The following is a 23,031-nucleotide window of genomic DNA, read 5'->3' as shown; positions in this document are numbered from 1 at the left end:
TATATGAATAATATATAACCCATTATATAAATGATACTCCCTCTCCTGGCTTTCCTTATTCCTTCCTACCTTAATCTGTTTTTATTTCCATAGCATTATCATATTCTAACATACTATATAATTTGCTTAATTCCTAATACAAATATATTTTATATATGTATGCAAATATATATATATTATTTTGAACTCCTGTTAATTGATGGATAGATGGTATTTTAAAAGGTAGAACTTGAAGCTTTTTTGTTTTATGAATTTTACCTACAGATACATTCACTCATGATGAAATGGCACATGTACAAGGTTATTCATTATAATGTTGTTTTTAATAGCAATAGGCTGGAAATGCCTAAATGTCTTTCAGTAAGTCACTCATCAAATATATCATGATATATCTATAGAATAGAATAATGTGCAGCTGAAAAGAGATCAAAAAAATTCTTTACTAGTGTAGAACTATCTTCAAGATACACTGAGTGTGAAAAGGGCATGATTTAGAGCCATTTGTAGAGTATAAAAAGCTTATGCTAACTCTGGAAGGATTCACAGGACTAGAAATTGGTTCCTCTAAGGAAGGAAACTACATGGCTAAGGGTGGAGGGGAGATTTTGTGCTATACAATCTTTGGGCCTTTTGAATTTTGAACAAGTGAATATATTGTCATATTAAATAAATAATTTAAAACATTTTTAAATGCCATGGGACTAGGTAAACTTATCTAGGAGATAATGTAGACAGTGACCAGAAGGGATGGAAAGATGGCTTCTCATACTAACCATGTAATGCAAATGTTAACAAGAAAGTAGTATAATTATGTTATTAAGCTTTAAGGAAATTGATATTCAGAAAGATTTAAGTGGCTTACCTTAGGTCATTCAGCCAGTAAATTTTGGAGTTTGGATTTATTTCTCCTAACCTTGTAAACTTACTTATATTTCTGAAAGTTATTATATAGTTGCCATTTACATCAGTTACCAATAAACTTTGAACAGTATATATTGTGGCATAATTTATGGTATCAGCATGAATTTTGTGCTGAAAACAAACATGGCTTATATACATTTGAAAGCCTCATAAGACCATGTTTTCTGAACGCCTGTTTGTATTTAGTCAATACTATATTGTAGTGATTTGTTTGGATTTTTCGAGTTAGTCTTTTCCTCTTCCTAGTCTTTTGTTGTTTATTTTATTGAGGTAAAATTTGTATAACAAAAAATTAACCGTTTTAAACTGAATAATTCAGTGAGATTTAGTGAATTCACAATATTGTGCAACTGCCGCCTCTTTCTCCTTCTAAACCATTTTCCTCATACCAAAAGTAAGCCCTGTACCTATGATGCAGTCCCTTCCCGTTTCCTTCTCTCCTCAGTCCCTGGCAACCATCATTCTGCTTTCTGTCTCTGTGGATTTACTTATTCTAGATATTTAATTTAAATGGAATCATATAGCACGTAACCTTTTTTGTTTGGCTTCTGTCATAGTATTTTTATTATTCACTTATATTTATTTCTTTTAAGAAACAGGGTCTTTCTCTGCCACCCAGGCTGGAGTGCAGTGGTGCAACCATAGCTCACTGCAGCCCCAAACTCCTTGGCTCAAGTGATTCTCCCACCTTAGCCTCCTAGGGAGCTGGGACTATAGGCATGTACCACTGTGCCTGGCTTTTTTTTTTTTTTTTTTTTTTTTTGGTGGAGACAGGGTTTTTTCTGTTTTTTGTTTTTGTTTTTGCCTAGGCTTGTCTCAGATTCCTAACTTCAAGTGATCCTCCCACCTCAACCTCTCAAAGTAGTGGGATTACAGGGGTGAGCCACCACACCTGGTCTCATAGTGTTTTTAGGTTCATCCACATTGTAGTATGTATCAGTATTTCATTCTTTGCTATGGCTGAATAATAATAATAGTCCATTTTATGTACATACCACAATTTGTTTATCCGTTCATCCTTCCATAGACATTTGGGCTATTTCTGTCTTTGGCTATTGTGAGTAGTGCTGCTATGAATATATGTGTACATGTAGTTTTGATTTGTATTTCCCCAGGGAGTAATTATATTCAGCATCTTTTTATATGCTTATTGGCCATTTCGTTGGAGAAATGATTTTTCAACTCCTTTTCCCATTTTTAAATTAGGTTATCTTTTTGTTACTGCTTTGTACATGTTCTTTATATAAACTGGATTCTAGAGCCTTACCAGATGTATTTTTGCAACTATTTTCTCCCATTTTGTGGATTGTCTTTTCACTTTATTTCTATTTATTATTTATTTTTAATTTTTTTCTACAGACAGGGTCTCACTCTGTTGCCCAGGCAGGAGTGCAGTGGCACGATCATACTCACTGCAACCTCAAACTCCTGGGCTCAAGTGATCCTCCTGCCTCAGCTTCCCAAGTAGTACAGTCCCATGCTACCACACCCAGCTAATTTTGATAGGGTTCGTTAATGCACATGGTTTTAGTTTGATGAAGTCTAATTTATCTATTTTTATTTTGTTCCGTATGTGTTTGGTGTCATATTTAAGCAGTTGTTGGCAATTCAAGGTCATGAAGTTTTGTCTGGTTATTTTGTAAGTCTACTAGCTTTAACTATTAAATTTAGAACTTTGATCTGTTTTGAGTTAGTTTTTATAAATGGTATGAAGTTAGGGTCTAGCTTCTTTCTTTTGCATGTGGATATCCAGTTGTCATGGCACCATTTATTGAAGAAACAATTCCTTCCCCAATAAATGGTATTGACATCTGTATTAGTTCCTTTTCACACTGCTATAAAGAGATGCCTGAAACTAGGTAATTTATAAAGGAAAGAGGTTTAATTGACCCAGTTCTACATGGCTGGGAGGCCTCAGAAAACTTACAATCATGGTGGAAGGCAAAGAAGAAGCAAGTACCTTCGTCATAAGGTTTAGGAGAGAAAGAACACACAGGAAAAAACTGCCATTTATAAAACCATCAGATCTCATGAGAATTCACTCACTATCACGAGAACAGCATGGGGTGAACAGCCCCCATAATCCAATCACTTCCCTCCCTCAACATGTGGGGATTATAGGTCCCTCTTTCCCTGGACACGTGGGGATTGCAATTTGAGATTAGATTTGGGTAGGGACACACAGCCAAACCATATCAACATCCTTATTGAAAGTCAGTTGACCATAAATATTTGAGTTTATTTCTGTACTCTCAGTGCATGTATTTTTTGATGCTTTCAGCTTTTCAGTTATCATTGTTTTATTTTTGTTAGCATATAAGCTACTTCTTTTCACCTTATTTCTAATAGTTAGGGCAAATTCCATTCAAGTACTGATGGTTTATTCCAGTAGTGATTCTGGGGGTGAGGATGGTAGAGAGAAGAAATGGCCACACCCCTTTTGTCTGCCCCTTTCCCAGACTGTCTGTCCCTCTTGGCCATTAAGAAACATTGCTTTAAATTATCTCCTTCAAAATAAATGTCCCGTTTGTTATTTTACAATTTTATATTTCTAAACACAAAGTGTTTAATCTACACAAAAGAATGATTGTATGTTCTGAATTTGACCTCTTTCCAAACATGAGAACTATGTGTTGAAAAATCTAAAAGTTCAGATGTCGAACATTATAGTCTGTCATTTTTTAATTTATTTCTTAATTTCATGCCTGCCTCCCAGTATATTGATATTTTTGTTTTCCCTTTATTTAAAAATATTCCATCCTCTTGTGTTTTACTCCTAGTAACAGTAGCCTGTCACCCAGAGACTGCTGTTGTGGCAGCAGGTCACAGCATAAACAGGTGCAGAACCACAGCAGTGACCAGTTTTTTTGTCAACAAGCTCTCCACATCAAGACAAACCCTTTCCAGTGCAGTCCTCCTAACTGATTCAAACAGCCTTCTACAGAAAACATGATGGGTGGGATAGGGTCACAAAGCAGGATCCAAGATTGGAATGGTCGTAAATGAATATAAGGAAAGGAAAGTAAAAAATGTGAGGAGAAAAGACAGTAAGGATTCTCCCATTGCAAGTAAAAGAAGAGTTGTAATTGAAGTAACATATATCAAAAGCTGGGTGTTTGGGTAATCATTTGATCTAATCAGTAGCTGGCTTATATGAAACTAGATCCCTGTGGTTCTTTCCCTGGCCTTCCAACACGACCTTGTTAGTGTCCCTTCCTCTCCCCCTCGTATTAAATAAGAATTTGTTAGGCCTCAACTCGGCCTTCTGCTCTTCTCTCTGTGCTCTTTCTCAATTATGTTAATTTGCTGAGGAAAACACATTAACTAAATGCAGCTTCTCTTGTCCAAAGGTGTATTCTCTGAGATACATTGTACTTATTTCAAAGACTTTCCCTATTCAACTGAAGTAACAGCAATGGCAATAATTGAAGTTTATACACATGACATTCCAGAAGAGGCCACCCTGACCACCAGTCCTTTACATGATCCCACAGCAGCCCAGTGTGGAGGCACCCAGAACTGTATCTCTGAGGTCATTCTACTTCCTGCCACTGCCCTAGCAGTGCTGTAGTGACAGGAACAAGTGTGAATACACTGCATTGACATGGAGTTAGCACTTTGATTTTGCATTGTCATTATAAAGACAATCTATTGCTGATGCAGAATCACATTTGAGGAATACAGGTGCAGGGAAAAGTTTTTTTTCTGTTTTTTTTTCCCCTATTATCATATTTACCTTACAAGGTTAAAAAAATCAAGCATAAAATAGAGAATTTTCAAAATTGAAACTTTTTAATTCTTTCTTATTGGAGCTTTTTTTTGGAATTTTGTGCTGACACGACAGTGTTTAAAAAATACTTTTAACTATTATTCTAATAGCAGGCAGCACTATTGTAACTAGCAGGCAGCACTACCCAGTGAGTAAGTCTGAGTGAATTTTACATTCCAGTTGGAGAACAACGTCAAAATGTGCCCTGGAAATGTTTACTTACAAGATATATTGCAAATGCTTAATCTGTTTTTTTCTCTTATGTGTAGATACTGATTTTAATAAATTTGGCAATACTAAATGTATTTTCATTTCCTTTCCCAATATAGGGCATCACATTTGATGAATTCAGGTCATTTTTCCAGTTTTTAAACAACCTAGAAGACTTTGCAATAGCCTTGAATATGTATAACTTTGCAAGTCGTTCTATAGGGCAAGGTAAGTAGTCATCGACAAAAATTAAAAGCAAGTAATACTACATTGTTTCTATAGATTTTGGCAACCAATTAATTAAATATGACATATCACCCATCAACTTGTGTGAAAGTCCAGTGCATACTTTCAGTGACAAGTCAGCTCTGGTACTTGTCAGAAAACAGCCATGAGGGAAGAAACCTCATGGCCACTGGGTGACATTGAGGGACTTGTGTGTACCTATGGAGGAACCAGCTGGTCATGCCCTGTTCTCACAGGATGGTATTTTATTTCACTAATTTAATGCCTGCTGACTCAGAAACTGGAATTTTCTCAGCAGAGCCACCTCTTAGCCATGGACTTACATTAACCAACTAACCTGTAAAATTGTCAGTTTTGCATAATTTTCAAATAAATACAGTGGTCATAGAATTCAGAATGCTGGTGTCCTCAGAGCCAGCTGTCTTTGGCTGTAGGAGGACTAAGAAGCCAAGCTGTTTTCCTAGGATCCTGTGGCTGTGATCACCTTCCCTCCCCCCATGGCCAGTCCTTTTTAAAAATTCTTGCCATATGGGGACTTTGTTTGCCTTTAAGGTGATTTTACCTGTCTCTGCCATAATCTATGTTAATGCACAAGCTTAAAAGGACCGTCTTTTTATTATTATTATTATTATGTTCTAGAGAGAAGCCAAACTGGAGTCCCTAAGTGCTGATGATAATTTCTCTTTCCCAAAAACATAGATACTGATTTCATTATGTGGCCTTATTCATTTATTCATTGAATAAAAGAAACCTGAAAAATTGTATATTTTACCCTTTCTGTAGTCTAGATGTTCAAATATGGCATATTCTCAACCCATTTTAGTGTTTTAAAGCCAAAACCTTTGGCAGCTCTGCGTCTACAGACTAGCCTTTACTGCTGTGATAAACCTCATCAACGTGCAAAGAAACAAATCAGTATCTGGTTACTGGGTTCAGAATAGAAAAGTTGTTTGTTTTTTAGAACTAGGAAATGAAAAAAATTGATGGCGTCACCTGTCTTGCAGGCACTAGAAATACGTCCATCTCTTTTTGCCATCACAAGTGTCTTTATTCAGGTTATTACCTCTTAAAAGGAATATTGTAGTAACCACCAAAGTGACAGTCCTGCTACTAGCTGCTTTCCTCTTTGATGTTTCCTACACACCTGACAGAATAATCTTTCTTAAAAAATTAACTTTTGTATGACACATCTGCAATGGAAAACTCTTTAAGTTTTCCAATTGCCTACTGAAGAGTGTTTTGGTTCCCTGCCTCAAAGTCCCTGTGCAGAGCTTCTTGAGATCCTAGATGTCCCCGGCTCCACCCAGACCAGACTCCCTGTTTTGTGAATGTGCTTTATGCCCTCCCACCTCCCCACCTGCCTTGGTTCATTCATGTCATCTCATGTCATCTGCCATTTCTGTCATCTCTATAAGCTGAAATTGTCCTTTTGTGCCCAGCTCAAAGACGAATTCACAGCCTTTTCCTAACCACTGCCTTTCTCTCGCTTCTCCCTGCTCCACACTACACACAGAAGCGATCACTCATCTCCAGATTCTCATAGCACTTTATTGGTACTTTTTGTGTGGCCCCGTGTAATGATTATTTGGGCAGGAGTCTCATTTCCCATCTGAACCATAAGTTTCTTGAAAACCTATTCATCTTACTAACTTCTAAAGTATCTGTCACTGATAGTAGGTGCTTATTAAACATTCATCAAGTGTGAATGCATTATTAACCTAAGATACAGCTGTTGCTTGGCTCTTTTCATTTAAAGCACAAAAATGTTTATTACCTAAAAGACACATGATTAATGGAAAGCCATGTTGCATAAGATCATGATTCACATTTAGAAAACAACTTCTTTTACAACCTTTCTAGTAATTAACACATATTATAAAAATAATAACAGTCTATTCTTTTTCTATGTAACATTTACCTAGATGAATTTAAACGTGCCGTCTATGTAGCTACTGGACTCAAACTTTCACCACATTTAGTGAACACTGTCTTCAAGATTTTTGATGTTGACAAAGATGATCAATTAAGTTATAAAGAATTTATTGGAATTATGAAAGACAGACTCCATAGAGGATTCCGGGTAAACCTACACATTTTAAACCTATTGATATCCTTTTTAAAGTCTGAGGGAAATCAATCCATCTAAGTTGAGCAATAATTTAGCTTAATTTCTTAAGGATATAAACATGAATGCTTTATTTGAAAAGAAAAAAACATAGGCCTTACTTCCCTTAAAAAACAATTTGAGGTGATAGAATGCTTTTTAAAAAATGTGAAATCAGTTTGACCTTATAATAATTTATTTGCATATTCAATTAATCTAATGTCTTCATCCTAGTTTGTGGAAGAAAAATGTTGCCAAATATTTTTTAAAAATTTAGTCTCCATGTTAGCTTTTTGGACTTGTTACTATAGAAATAAATATCACTATTTGTCACTTTATTTTATTTTAATTTTATTTATTCTTTTAGAGACAGGGTCTCACTCTGCCACCCAAGCTGGAGTGCAGTGGCATGATTACAGCTCACTGCAGCCTTGAACTCCTGGGCTCAAGTGAGCTTCCTGCCTCAGCCTCCCAAGTAGCTGGGACTATAGGTGCATGCCACCATGCCTGGCTAATTTATAATTTTTTTTAGTAGCAATGAGGTCACTCTGTTGCCCAGGCTGACGTTCAACTCCTGGGCTCAAGCAGTGCTCCTGCCTTGACCTCCCAAAGTGCTAAGATTACAGGAATTACCACCACACCTGGCCACTATTTCTCATTTTAGATGACACAGATTTCCTCTAGGTAACTTGATGCTCTTATGTTACTGCATAATCAGTACTTTTTAATATGAAAAATAAGTTAAAAATTTTTTTGTTTATTGAAATCTTACAGTAAAAGAAATTACCAGAAATTCAGTGATTTTTCCCCTCAAGAAACATGTTTTAAAACTAGAAATATAGTATGAATCAATAAATGTGTACACATCTAACATATTATGGATGTGCCACAAATAGAAAGAGAAAAAAATGTTCTGTTAAAATTAAGAGCTAGAATATTCAATCTTCCCTCTTGCAAGAATATCCCTAAGTTTTATCCTTTTTTTTTTTTTTTTTTTTTTTGAGATGGGAGTCTTGCTCTGTTGCCCAGGCTGGAGTGCAGTGGTGTGATCTCAGCCCACTGCAACCTCCGCCTTCTGGGTTCAAGAGATTCCCTTGCCTCAGCCTCCTGAGTGGCTGGGATTACAGGTGTGCACCACCACACCCGGGAATTTTTTGTATTTTTAGTAGAGACAGGGTTTTGCCATGTTGGCCAGGGTGGTCTCAAACTTCTGACCTCAAGTAATCCTCTCGCCTTGGCCTCCCAAGTGCTGGGATTACAGGCATGAGCCACCGTACCCGGCCAGTGTTATACATTTTAAAAGAGAAAAAGTTATATATCCAAAACCTCAAGATTCATCTGAGACAGTATTTTTAAAGATTTTTAATGACTTTTAAGGCCAAGCTACTTGAGTAAAGATGCTGTGTACTTAACTGCCACCTGGTGGTTAGTTGTTAACATTTTAGATGATGCCAGAAGTACTTGAAACAACATACATTGAAAGTCATTTATTTTGCCTCAAAAATTTTAGAGTAGCAGGATCAAATTGAATATAAAGTACGCTAGAAACGTTTGACACTGTATTGCTCTCTTACGTGTTATGTTTTTATTTTTATTTATTACATACCTGTGGCCTTCAGCATTTTATTTACATTTTTACTTTTTTTAATTTTTATTTTTAATCGACAAATAATAGCATATAAATATGTATTTATGGGGTAAATGTGACATTTTGATATATATAGTGGAATGATTATATCAAACTTATTAACAAATCTATCAGCTCACATACTTATTTTATTGCGAGAACATTTTAAATACACTTTTTAAAAGCAGTTTTGAAATATGAAATACATAATTACGAACTATGGTCACCTTACTGTACAATAGATCTCAAAATCATATTCCTCCTGTCTAACTGGAACTTTGTATCCTTTGGTCAACCTCCCCCTTTCCTCCCCAGTCCCCCAGCCCTCCACCCTCTGGTAACTAATATTCTACTCTCCCCTTCTATGAGTTTGACTTTTTAGACTCCACATGTAAGTGAAATCTTGCCGTATTTCTCTTTCTGTACATTTGCACACTTTGCTCTTCTATTCTACAGGGTTATAAAACAGTCCAGAAGTACCCCACTTTCAAATCCTGCCTGAAGAAAGAACTTCATAGCAGATAAGTATGTTAGCTTCTATTTGTCTAAACTTGTTCAGTAACGATAGGATCATAATTTATTTTTCTGTTAAAACATTTAGAAAATAGCTGAAAGAAATAGAATTATCTATTTTTAATTTTTAAGTCATGAGAGTATCTTGATTGAAAAATTTTACGTTAAACCTGAAGTTTTGTATGTGAGCAGACACAATGTAATAAATCAAAATCGGACTTTTATAATATAGGATAATTAGCACCCAAAGAATATTTGTTACTGTTTTTTAGGATCATGATTCTGAGCATCCACAAAAAATAACATCTTATTTGTTTAGTTATTTTAGTTGTCTGGCACTAATATTAAGTGTTCTTCCACGGGTAGTATCTCATTTAATTCTCACAGATATCCCATTTAACAACAGAGAAAAATCAATGTTTAACAAGTAACTTGCATAGGATAACTTGCTAGTCAGTGGAAAACCAGAATTTAAGCTTCATTCTATCTTACTCATATATTACTTCCTATCTATTATATCTTATTATTCCTTATCACATTTTTATTATTTATGACCCAAAGAAAGGTGTCAAACTTGTTTCTAATCTCCTAGTGCAGGGTTTGTCTTTTTCTTTCTTCTTTCAAAAGTCAATTTTAGCAATAAAATTTTGGTCAGTTGTGGGTTTTTATTAGTTAGATTTCTGCAGTGGAGATTTTATTGTTGGTTTAAAAATGCTTGCAAGTATATTCATGTATATGTTTCTTGCTGTTTTTCTCAAGCTTGAAGCATAGGTAGGTAGGTAGGTAGGTAGGTTGGGAGGTAGGTAGGTAGGTAGGTAGATGATAGATAGATAGATAGATAGATAGATAGATAGATAGATAGATAGATAGATAGCGGTGGTTCCCAAAGTGGTTCCTCAGCACATCAATGCATACTTAAAAAAAAAAGTTGCTTAGTCAAGTTTAAGACATATCATAATAAAAATGGTTAAATAAGTGTCTTCCCCATAGAGTTTATTAGATTGTAATATGCTACTATGCATTTTGTCTTGCCAAAAGGAAATGGCAGTATTCGGCATTTTGCAAATTAGGTTTGAGATCTAGTGTTTTATGGAACCCATTTTGGGAAATACTCATCTAAGATGTTTACAGGCAAGCAGGCTTACTTATTTTTCTAAGGTGGTAACCATTGTAGCTGAGTTAACAAAAGAAGTCAGGTCTTCCTAATCTCCATTTTAAGGAATTTTAAACTGCCTTATAAATGCTTAAACTAAGCATTTAAAAAAGAGGAGGACCATTGACTGGGATGTCCACACAGGTAGTGTTCCCGACCGACTTGTAGTATCACGCTGGCACCATTGATTCTAAGTAATAGTGCATAGAGCCATACCTGGAAGTGGCTACCTTTCTCTAAGCCTAAGACCGAGGATTGCACAGATTACTAAACAAAACACTCAGCTTTTAAGTCTTTGTGTGTTATATTTTATGTGGGGTGTTTTTATTGAATTCCTTACATTTCATATTATTATAAGAATATTTGATTAACACTATCACCTCAGGATTATATCCTAAATAAATACTGCTTTTGTGTTACTATTTTTTTTAATTAGATACTCCTAAAACAAAGTTTAAAGGATTACTATCTGTGTGACAAATAACAAGACGCAAAATTTTGAGAGTGGAAGCAGGTCTGGGGTCAGAAGAAGTAGAGAATGAAGGAAAAGGTGAATGCTATGAAATTGATATTTTTTCTGGAACTGAATTCTTAAACATAAAACAGATAAAATGCATCTTGTTACTATAAATGTTATATATATAAAATCAAGTTGAGCTTTACCTTGATTTGCTGAACTCTCTGCACTTTTTCATTCCCTTCAGAAGTATATAGATACTTCCGGTGACTACATATGAATGTACTTTCAATATTATTTATTTATTTATTCATTAGAAATTTTCCTCATTTCAAAATAATTTATGACTCATGGAATGTTGATCACCTAAAAATGAATATCGCATTTTCTTTGATGTTGGACTGTGAACTTATTTTCAGAGATGAATATTGCTTGAGATTTATAATACCCTTAGAATTATTATTAAATTCCTGTTATTTGCCCAGTTTTTAATTACACTGAGATAATTTTGAAAACAAATAGAAATTAAGCTACTATATAAAACGATTGTTTACATGTACTTTTAACTTTTAAAAGTACTTAACATATGTTGTTTGACTTGTATAAAATTTTTAAAAATTGTTGTTTATTTGCCAAAGTCAACAGAATGTCTGTTATTCTTTTATGTATACAGTAAAGAAATTTAAAGTGTAGAATTTTTCTCCCCCAAAAAGTCATGTGTTGATAGTAGCAGCAGTGGTAGTTGTTGTAACAGTAATCATTGTCATTGTCATTATCTTCTTAAACATGAAGCTGCTCCTAATCGTAGGTGGTACACGTTAATAACACTAGTAAAAATAATGTCTTACACTCTGTAATTTATTGCATATTGTCAATATATGTCTATCATCAAATGAGTATTGTAAAAGACGAATATAAAATGGTTTATAAGACTGATGTATATATTAAGTAGAAACTAATATTTTTGTTTCTTGCAAAAGGACCACTTGAAAAGTGATGCTAAACAGCCAGTAATAATAATTTAAATATAATTTATTATTTCAAAAGAATATGTCTTAAAAGGGAAAATAAAAACTTTCTGTTGAATCACAAAATTAGATTTGTACATAGAGAAACAATTTGATAATACTTAATATAAATCTGTTCAATTAAAAATGCTTAGTTTATACAAAGATACTACACAAAAATAGAACAATTAATCTAAATTAATATATTTACATATTGCATATGGAAGATAAGTTCATTTATCTTCCTTTCTAAGACATATTTAATGTAGGTTACATACACTCCAACTATTATTTTGCTTTTGCATATGAAACTAGAAAACACTGACTTTGTTTTTATAAGTTATTAAATGTGAAATTGGTCTGCATCAGCTTATTTATAAAAGTAATTTTCGAGAAAATGTTACTCTTAGCATTGATTTTGTATGTTAGACTTTTTACATTCTTTATCTAATATTATTTATGACAGTAATTTTAAAATATATTATTCATAAGTTCAAGGATCCCATATAGTATAATAATATAATTTCACTTGCTTTGAAAGTTGATTTAATTGACTGATGAAATGAAAATGCCTACCCACTCATATAACATACCTCAGGTCTATTTTACCTTACACTGAATGTTCTCAATATGATTTGGTACCTAAAGTAATTGAAAAAAATGTAGTTTCCTTTAATCGTTGACTATAAGTTATACTACATTGCATACATGGCAAATCCTGCAAATATAGATTAAAAATTAAATTAGCCCATTGAAATCCATTATAATTCTGTCATTCTCCCAAGGAAGAATACCATTGTACATATGCAATCTTTATTTTATTCTTTATTGCTTATCAGAGCGAGTGGATGAAAACATTTGTTAGGCTGCAACATAATATTAAAATGTGAATAAATAAATATCCTGATAAAATAGAAAAGTGGTAAATTACAGTGATTTCCATCATATTATCACTCTTGAATTTTATCATCTATAAAATGAGAGAGAAAATATCTCACTGAATTGTTGCTTATATCAGTTTAAAATTTGCTAGTGGTTTGAAAATAATAATGTACTGACTACATGTATGCTGTTATTGTCAGTGTTTCCTTCTATAAACTGTTCTTTGGAAAAATTAAGTTATACATAAAATTCACATTAAACTTTTTACAGAAAGCATACATGATGAACAGTTTATGGTACTTCTCAGAATCATTTCATAATAAGCAATTTATTTAGCTTAAGTTCCAACTTACTGTTCTTATTATAAATTGCAAAGCAACCTGTCTTACATTCTTATATTATCTTAAAATAAATATTTCTGCCCTTGAATCAAGAAACATTGTACTTGGCTTTTATATGTATCTGTGGACTAATAATGACTTTCTGAAAATGTAACTTTCAAACTTTGGAAATCTTTATGGGTTACTAAACCTCTTTTGATTTTATTCCCTCTTCTGTGGCAACACATGCTAATGACATTTATCTCATCAACACCTTTGTGGGTAAGTAACTCACAGAGCTATAAAGCCTCTCAAAGTATATTGTAGGAATTCCTAAATTATAGAACTATGGTCATTGGTACTGGAAAACTTTTCAGAAAGTTTACATGTGACTTAATGGAGTATTAATTTTGTAGGTATCATCTTACTAAGATAACGCCTAGAAATGTTTCAAAATACACTAGTTATTATCCTACTACTTATAGCCATATAGTAAATTAACACTTTTTAAAATATAGTGCTTTTACTTCCAAAAGATATAAAAATATGAATTCCATAATATTCAGAAAGTGTAATAAAAATTCTAAGTGATAAGAAATCACTGTGGTTTGTAAAAAATTGGTAGCATTTTTAATTTCTTAGTAGTTCATAAAATAATGGTACACCTTGCAATGCTGCATCTTAGATTCTGTGAAATACTTTATATGTAATTCTTTATATAGCATAATCAGTATTTTTGGCAAACATCTGAAAAATGGAGGAATATACCTATAATTGTGACTATATGCACAGAGAAAGTTTTCTGGGAAAGATAAATTTTGTCTAACACTGTGAAGGAAGAGAGAGAGGTGTACTTATGAAAAATAGAACAGAAAAGATAAGAGAATGGAGAGGGATCTGAATGAGGATAGTATTTTTTTAATGGACTGAGTAGACAGTTTTTGGAAAAATAAATGTAAAGAAATGCAAGTTAGAATGACAACATATCCTTTCACCTTGCACACTGAAAGGATAGTTATATAATGTATAGTATTGAGCATGGAGGGCAATTCAGAACTCTCAAATGTTGCTGGTGAGCTCTAAGTTTGGGGGCAGCATCTTTGGAGGGCAATAGAGAAATATCTTACAGTTTTACTTGTGGGACTATCATATCCCAATACATGGGTTAGTAAATTTGCATGTCAATAAATAGATTTATTCAATGAAATACTATATAACTATTAAAATAATAACTGAAAAAAGTAGGAGATCCACTTATGTTTATATGACATGATCTGTAAAATATTTTAATGGGAGCATAGTAAGGTATGAAAGAATGTGCGCTGTACTAGTTTGTTTAGAATACACTTTGATTGCATAGAACTATATTTTAGTTTTATTAATGTGATGTGCATATATTTTTAAAAGAAAACTCTAAAGTCTTTAAAAAAAAAAAAAAAAAAACACCATCCCTCTTTTGTGCTTCTCAGAGGCAATCACTTTCAAATCTTTTGGCAGTTTCTTTTGGTATCTACCTTCATATTTCAAGATAATATGTTTATATCAACATTTTTGATTGGTCTTATTTTTAGCTTGTTAACTACTGACTTCCTACAATGGAAGATAAGGATTTGTCTCCCTTACTCAAGTCCCCCTCCAAGACACACAGACATGTTTCCCCTCCACTATCCTCTCAGTATAGAGTATAACCTGAGTTAATTATTATGTCGTCTTCAGTTATTATATTTGCTTCCTTATACATCATCTTAATTTCCCTAGAGTTAATAATTTTCACCTTTTCAGTTTGCTTAATTTTTACTCTACCTTTTATTTAGTTATAATTAACTTCTGCCAGACTGGTGACCAGAACTATACATGCATGGTTAATATATTTGAATATATAAGGTAATAGGTAAGGTTTTGTTATGTTAGAAATGGCTGCTGGAACTTTTCATCCTACTGTCCCATCTAGAATGGTTGTCCTCTAGGCCTGGCCCAGAGCTGTTATTCTAGGATCTCCCCTCTCTCTCTCTTCAAGATTGTATTTAACCCTCTCTATTTCCTAGGTCATCCTGTTTCTTTTATTTTTTGGAATGGAGCATAAGCCTCCATATTTCCTGAGGAAGTTGCACAGTAAGTAAATTTTCAGATCTCGTATGCTGAAAACACCTTTATTGTACCCTCCTACTTGGGTAACGGCTCGTCCAGGGATAGAAATAGTACACCTTTTCCCTCAGAATTGTGAAAGCATTGCCACACTGTCTTCCAGCTTCCAGTTTGTTCCCAAGAAATCAGATGCTGTATTCTGATCTATTACCTTTTTTTCTTCTTTCTAGGAGTTAGTAGAATCTTCCCTTTGCCCCTACTATTCCAAATTTTCAAATTAATGTACCTTGATAAAGGTCTTTTACTTGATGTTTGTGCTGAGCACTCAATAGTCTTTTCAACCTAAAAATTCATGGCATTCAGTTCTGGAAAAAAATTGTAATTATTTATTTGAGAACTTCCTCCCCTCTTGTTTTCTCTGCTCAGTTTTCCTGGTATTTCTATTATTCAGATATTGAATCTCTATACTCAGCCTGTAATCTTTCTTTTCCATTGTTCATGTCTTTGTCTTTTTATTGTACCTTTAAAAGATTTCCTCTTAGTCTTCTATCTGTATTCTTGAGGTTTTTTTTTTTAATTTCATCATATTCTTTTTTCTTGAGTTTTCCTTTTTTTATTTTCTCCCATTCTTGTTTCATCTATTATCTTTTATTCTCTCTGATTATTTCAGTTTCTTTAAAGTTTTCTTGTGCTCCCTTCATTGCCTTATTTCTTTTTTTCCTATTTGTGTTTTGGGTTTCTCATATTATAGGTATTTCTCAAATATCTGGCAATCCTTTGGTATATGTTCATATTTACAAAGAAATTGGAATCTGTGTGTGGCTGAGATGAGCTTTTGACTGATGGATTTTATTCTTTGCTGTTGTAGCTGGGGCATTTCATATGAGGAATCTTGACTATCATTATGTATGGGTCTTTTCTCCTTGGCTGGCCAGATTTCGCCTGCCTGGCAGTTTAAAGGTTGGCTGCTATTTTGTTCGAAGTTGAGTGTGAGAAAGAAATCTTGAATCCCCTGTCTTCAATATGTTACCCCCAACTTCAATCCTCTCTTCTCCTTGTGCATATAATACCTCTTTGGTGGCCAGGCACGATGGCTCACACCTGTAATCCCAGTACTTTGGGAGGCTGAGGCGGGTGGATCACGAGTCAGGAGTTCAAGACCAGCCTGGCCAAGATGGTTAAACACCATCTCTACTGAGAATACAAAAATTATCCAGGTGTGGTGGTGCACACCTGTAGTCCCAGCTACTCAGGAGGCTGAGGCAGGAGAATTACTTGAACCTGGGAGACGGAGGTTGCAGTGAGCCGAGATTATGCCACCGCACTTAGTCTGGGTAACAGAGCAAGACTCCATCTCAGAAAAAAACAAAAATATCTCTCTGGTTTGACCACTGAAGGGTTTTCTGCTGATGTGTTTGGGAGGGGAGATCTAGGGGGATGTTTTTCAGGCAGGGAGGAGCCTGTAATGTAAATGCTTCCTAAACAGTTTCAATCAATCCTTCTTACAGTACAACCTTCAGAGGTACCTGAATCCTTCACTTAAGCCTTTGAGGAACTCTGTGGGGTGAGTCTGCCACTTTCAAGGTGTCTCCCTATTGCAGGCATTTAAGTTCTACATGGTCTATGAGTTTATTACCACACGTTTCTGAGATTTAAAAATTTTGTCTCTGTACTCTCTTCCAGTTTTCTTGTCCTTGAGAAAGAAACCTATACTTAAAAAAAATTTTCTTTTGTCATTATAGTATGGTTTCAAGAGGGAGTGAGGAAAAATGGGCATCCAAAACAACAACTTTAACTCCATAGTTAGACATAGTTATAATATATCTGGAAGTGCCCACAAGGAACTTAAGGATGGTTATCTTTGAAGACGGGGGTGTGGTTATATTTAATGAGCTGTTATTGAACTATTAGAGTGTTTTTAGCATGGGTATGTTTACTTTTTAAGAAAAGCACATTTTTAACACTTAGGATCTCAGTCTGGTAAAAGTGGGAATAAACCATGAAGGCCATGTATTGGGTGAATTTATTCACCAAATCTAGAGTTAAGACTACTTCTTAAAGTGGGAAGAGATGGTTTGAAGAAAAAATAAAAGTATTATGGTGATTGTAAATTTGTGGAACTACCACACAGTCTCGGTTTGGATGGTAGGACTGGAGGAGGAAGGAATTGATCAAGGAACATCAGGGGGAATCACTTACTGGGTTAAAAAAGGTAAAGATGGCAGCCATACTCTCTGACACAGTATATTCTGGTCCTATTTAACATCAGAGACAACTGAACTTGTTTATTAATCTAATTCAGTATTTATTAATCTAATTCAGACATTTCCTATATGCATATTTTTTAGGAATGAAGCAAGTAGCTTAAAGGTAAGCACATTAGTCTGCTAGCAGATTTTAAACTGAGGTAAAATGAGAGTTTAGGACAGAATAAAAGACAGTAAAGATTTTGAGTGTATGCTGTATCATGCTTTTGCAAGCTCTAGGTGCTATAAGAGTTAAATGTTTAAGTTGAAAAATCTATAAAAAGCACCCTGAAAATCTATACTTTTTTATGTCATTGCTCTTTGGTGCTAAGAGGTTCTCAAGAAAGTGAGTATCTTATGTACCATTTGTGCTGTAATATTTAATTACAGTGAGTGTACAGACGATTAGCTGTCACAAAGATTCTTTTGAAATCAGGTTGCACATCAAAACTGCATTGTGCCCTGCTACGTAGGCAAATTTAAGAAAGAGGAGAAGGTGATGTCAAGACGTATTGCAAAATGAACAAATAAAGCAATAGGATTTGCTTGTTGTTTAGCCTATTAAAGCATAGCCAAATGTCAGCCTTCATTTGTCAACTTAAATATGTTTTTCTAAAATATACAAAGATTCAGTCTATGGAAATTATTCTTTACTATTTGGACTAAGAAGTAAATTAAGCAAAAGGAAATACTAAATAGATTATGCTACTAATTCAGTTTCTCATAGTGATAAATTGCCACATAAAGATGTATGTTAGTAATTCAGATAGAGATATTTGTTGCCTTTTATTTTTGTTATTTGACTGATTAGCAAATTAACATATGTGTTTTTGCTCCTAGATATGTGAGGTTTTAAAAGCTTAGGTTAATTTCTGCTCCACAATAGCTAAACCCCAAATACAATCTACACTGAACCATTTCTAGTGTCCTGTGATTTCTTCCCTTCCAAAGCAAAAAACAAAAAAGGGGTAAAAATAATTTTTTTTTAAATCTAAGTGCTGAGCCCCAATTCAGTTTAGAGCCTGAATTGGACTTGCTAGAAATCACCAAGAACCATACCACATAAGGGGTGGCTCCTCAGCTAGAGCAACAGAGTTCACAGATGATTGGAAATGGAATGGTTGGGAGCCTGCGGGCTTTATGGAGAGGAGAGATTGCCCTGAAGCCGGAGTTCTCTACTGACAGTGTGTGAGCATATTGAGCTTTGAAACAGCAGTGAGGGAGAGCACCTGAATGGGCCCTCCTCTTCTGAGTTAAAACTTTAAAGGGAGTCCCAAAAGTTCCTGAGATCAGTGTACACACACACACACACACACACCCCAGAATGAAGCAGAAGAAACTATCCCAAAAGAGTCTTAGATGATAATCGAGCATAAACTTTTAAAGAATTCTACCAAATCCAGGTAAAGGCAGCCACTATGAGTGAAAATCAAAGGCAACAATACATTTAGACTGCAGAAAATGCAGATGTTGGAACTGAATACAAAATACAGAAAAGCTGTAAGTGAAATTAACTTTGAAATTTCAAAAATGGTTATACAAAAGGAGAAAACTGTAGGGATTAAACAGATATAGAATTTCTAGAAATAAGCATTTGCTGAAATCAAAACTTCCATTGGGGAGCCATGACTATTAGACTTATCCTTCTACCATAAACAACTACGACATTGTACAACAAATAATTCAGGGCCTTGATCCTTGAAAGAAGGGAAAACTATGTGGTGGAACTCTACATTCAGTGGCTTTCTTCCTGGGAGGGCTTTCCAAACTACAGAAGTAAGTGGAGCCCAGACAAAAAAGAGTTGCATGGGATGGCAGAAATGGGACCAGAGTTAAGAATAGCTCAAGTAGCTGAAATTTATGGGACAGAGTACCAGGGAAGGGGAGCTGTGGAGAAAAGAAGCACCAAAAATCTGCATAGGGGTACTTTTAAGTCTGACTGAATACTAAGCTATACATAAGCAAGGCAAGACTTCATGGGGCACGGCAGAAAACAGTCACTGGAGGTCACACAGTGCTGGGAGCCATCAGTGTTCAAATCAGCCAGTGTGTGAAGGTCTCACTGAACAACCCAAGCATTAAGTAAAGGTCACAGGTTAGGGGTAAGGCTACCGTACCTCTAAAGTAAAGACAACTCTTGACCTATCCTAAAATTAAGCCTTGACAGGACCAAGCTATCCTATCAGTACCGCAGCTACCTGCCAGAACAAAACTCAATACCTGCACAGGAAGACAGCAAATTCCTATTGTCAACAGTGTAGTATCCACAACATCCACTATAAAGTAAGCCAATATTAGGCTAAGCAGGAAAATGTGACCCTTAAAAAGGGGAGAAAGTCATTCATAGAAAAAGGCCCAGAGGTGACCCACATATTTGAATTAGCAGATAAAAACTTTAAGAACTATTATAAACATGTTCAAGGGTTTAAATAAAAATAATAGCCTAATAGGTAAGGAGACGGTAATTACAGACAGAACAATGAAAACTATAAAAACCAAATGAAAATTTTAGAATTGAAAAATACAGTACTTGAAATAAAAATTCATTCTGTGAACCTAATAGAAGATTGGAGACAGAAGAAATGATCAGTAAACTTAAAGGTAGGGAAATACAAGCTATCCAAACTGATGCACAAAAAGAAAAAAACTACTGAGGAAAAGAAAAGAATAGCACCTCAGTGAACTATGGAACCACACAAAACAGACTACTGTAAGTGTAACTTCAGATCAAGAAGAGGGGAAGAGGGTGAGAGAGTAAAAGAAAAATTGAAAAAGTATTAACCAAAATTCTTCCCAAATTTGAAGAAATGTGTAAGAGTTTCAAGAAGTTTAACCCCAAACAAACCCACATCTATTCATATCCTAATTAAATGGCTAGAAAGCAAAAAGAAAATTTTTTTTCAGAGACAAAAGATATATACAAGGGTAATGATAAGAATCAGTGCTGGCTTATCAGTAACAATGGAGAACAGAAGATAATCGTATAACATCTTTAAACGGTGGAAACAAAAAAGTGTCAAACTAGATAGTATATTCACTAAAATAGTCTTTTAAAATAATGGTTATATAAAGACACCTTCCGATAAATATTGTGGCAGAGAATGTAACCAGCAGATCTGCACACTAGAAGAGTTAAAAGAACTTCTTTAGGCAGTTGGGGAATGAAACTAGCCAGAAATTTTGATACATACAAAATAAATTTCACCACATAAATGATAAATGTTTAGTAAAATATACAGTGTTTTCCCTTAAGTGTATAAAAAGGCTATTGAGACTAGGCGCGGTGGCTCACACCTGTAATCCCAGCACTTTGGGGGACCAACGCGGTGGGTTGCCTCGGTCCAGGTCAGGAATTCCAAACCAGCCTGGGCAACATGGTAAAACCCCATCTCTACAAAAATACAAAAATTAGCCAGGCGTGATGGCACGTGCCTGTAATCCCAGCTACTCCGGAGGCCAAGGCACAAGAATCACTTGACTGAGGTGGAGGTTGCAGTGAGCCGAGATCGAACCATTGCACTGCAGCCTGGGGGCAAGACTGTCTCAAAAAAAAAAAAAAAAAAAGAAAAAGAAAAAGGCAATTGACTCTTTCAAATGAAAATAATGCATTGCCAAGTTTATCATTAAAGTATTTGACAATATTGCAAAGGACAGAAAGGGGTAAATAGAAGTATACGGTTGTAAGATTGTATTGTAGGTGCAATGGCATAGTATTAATTCAGTTAATATAGATTGCGACCCATAGAACCATAAGTGAGTTAAAATGCAATAATTTTTTTAAATGGTTAACCCATCAGGCAGGAAAGTAGGAAACAAAAAAAAAAATAGGTACAACAAATAGAATAAAATAGCAAAGTGGTTACATAAATTCAACCAAATTAGTAATTATGTTAAATGTAAGTTCACTAAACATTCCAACTAAAACTCAGGTGTTATCAGTTTTTAATGAAGATTATCTGCTGCCTAGAAAATACGTATTTTATATATAAAGACGTGGATAGAGTACATGTAAAATGATAGAGAAAAAAGTTGCCATGTAAACAGTGATAAGAAACTGGAGTGGCTGTATTAACATCAGACAGAATGATGTCAAGGCAAGGAGTATTACCAGATGTAGTAGTTGGGGTCCAGTTAGGAGACAAAAACCACCATTTAAACAGGGAAATTTTAATGTAAGAAATGATTAGAATAATGGCAAATTGACTAGTGAAAATGAAGATAATTTTAACAAATGAAAGACTAGCAGATATCAGGAGCAACCATTATGGCTAAGACTGAGATAGAGCTCCCAATATAGAGCTTTCCCCCTACTAGGGCTGAAATCCAGATGTCTTTGGAAAGGGCACACCTTTGATTTACTGGATAGTGGAGAAGTCAGTAAGGTGCCTCGTAAGTGGGAGCATAAGAGGGAGTTGCTAGAAGTTTCTGGGGTGCCGGGGGGCCATCCACAGAAAGTGGAGTCTTAAATCATCCGAGTGAACTCACTGAGTGTCAGAGGGAGCTGGTGGTGGCTGGGCACTGCTGGAACCAAAATCTGGAGAAGCAGCCCTCTCTAGGAGCCCAGCATGCTTGCAGGATGGCCCTGGGATTCTAGGACTGAAAAGATGTGGGGAGCACTGACTTGGTTTGGTGTGCAGGCCCATACCATCTGGGAAATCCCGGATAATCTCCAGCTGAACACTTGAGAAAGTTGCAGCCTGCAGCATGGGAGAAACCACACAGAGAATAAGCATGCAGGGGAGGGTGGAGTGTGCCCTACAACAGCTTAGAGAGTGAATCATACCAGAACCAGGAAAGGAAAATCCCTTCCTCCTCCAGCATCCCTCCAGAACCCTCTACTGACAAGGTTTAACACTACGCTGGCTAGCAAAGGAGACATATTTACAAAATCCATCTTCATTTATTACAAAGTAGGCCAAAATATGGTGAATTTGGAGCTAAGAGGAAATAAATCAATAAACAGCACAGTCTGCCCCTTGGAGTACTCACTGTCCATATACACCTTCTACACACACTTGAATGCCATACAATAACTCTACATTTCACCCAACAGGATACTCAACATCTTCAAAATGAGGAGATGCAACAATCATCGCATACAGTGCTGTGGCTATATTAATTGCCCTTTAGAATCATCACAGTTCCACTGGATAGTCTGTTGCCCAAAGACTAATTGTGAATTTAACCTCTAGCAACTTGCATATAAAATTTTTGTTAATAGAAGGGAGCAAGAAGAGGAAAATGTGAGCATATATACATAAGTACATACATATGAAAAGCAAAAAAGGAAATATGCAAAATGACTATAGCCCTTTTTTCTGCAGTTGGTGACAAGGCCCTAATTGTTACTTATGGCTTCCTTCTTCTACTATTCATTGGTTTCGCCCACCTTCACCCAGAACCTGGTAGAGTAATTCAAACTCTCATTCCTGAAAGTTCCAAGTCCTCAATTATCCTGCCTTTTATTTTGGTTTCTGTACTTTTCTACTAT

General features: G+C 35.1%; 1 protein-coding gene across 12 annotated transcripts in view; it reads left to right on the top strand.

Annotated features, from left to right (window-relative positions):
* MICU3 (mitochondrial calcium uptake family member 3) overlaps positions 1-13,326 on the top strand; it is a 92,415-nt gene extending 79,089 nt beyond the window's left edge. For all 12 annotated transcript variants that reach the window (XM_055287332.2, XM_055287326.2, XM_055287339.2 and 9 more), the window contains 4 exons: positions 5,020-5,128; positions 7,069-7,226; positions 9,334-9,402; positions 10,980-13,326. In XM_055287332.2, coding sequence (XP_055143307.1) covers positions 5,020-5,128; positions 7,069-7,226; positions 9,334-9,402 — 336 coding nt within the window. In that variant the 3' untranslated portion in view covers positions 10,980-13,326. The remainder of the gene's footprint in view (positions 1-5,019; positions 5,129-7,068; positions 7,227-9,333; positions 9,403-10,979) is intronic.
* The last annotated feature ends 9,705 nt before the right edge of the window (positions 13,327-23,031 follow it).

The sequence above is a fragment of the Symphalangus syndactylus genome, chromosome 1, assembly GCF_028878055.3.
Source record: "Symphalangus syndactylus isolate Jambi chromosome 1, NHGRI_mSymSyn1-v2.1_pri, whole genome shotgun sequence".
NCBI lineage: Eukaryota > Metazoa > Chordata > Mammalia > Primates > Hylobatidae > Symphalangus > Symphalangus syndactylus.
The sequence above is the reverse complement of the archived record's forward strand: the minus strand, read 5'-3'. Positions and strand labels throughout refer to the sequence as shown.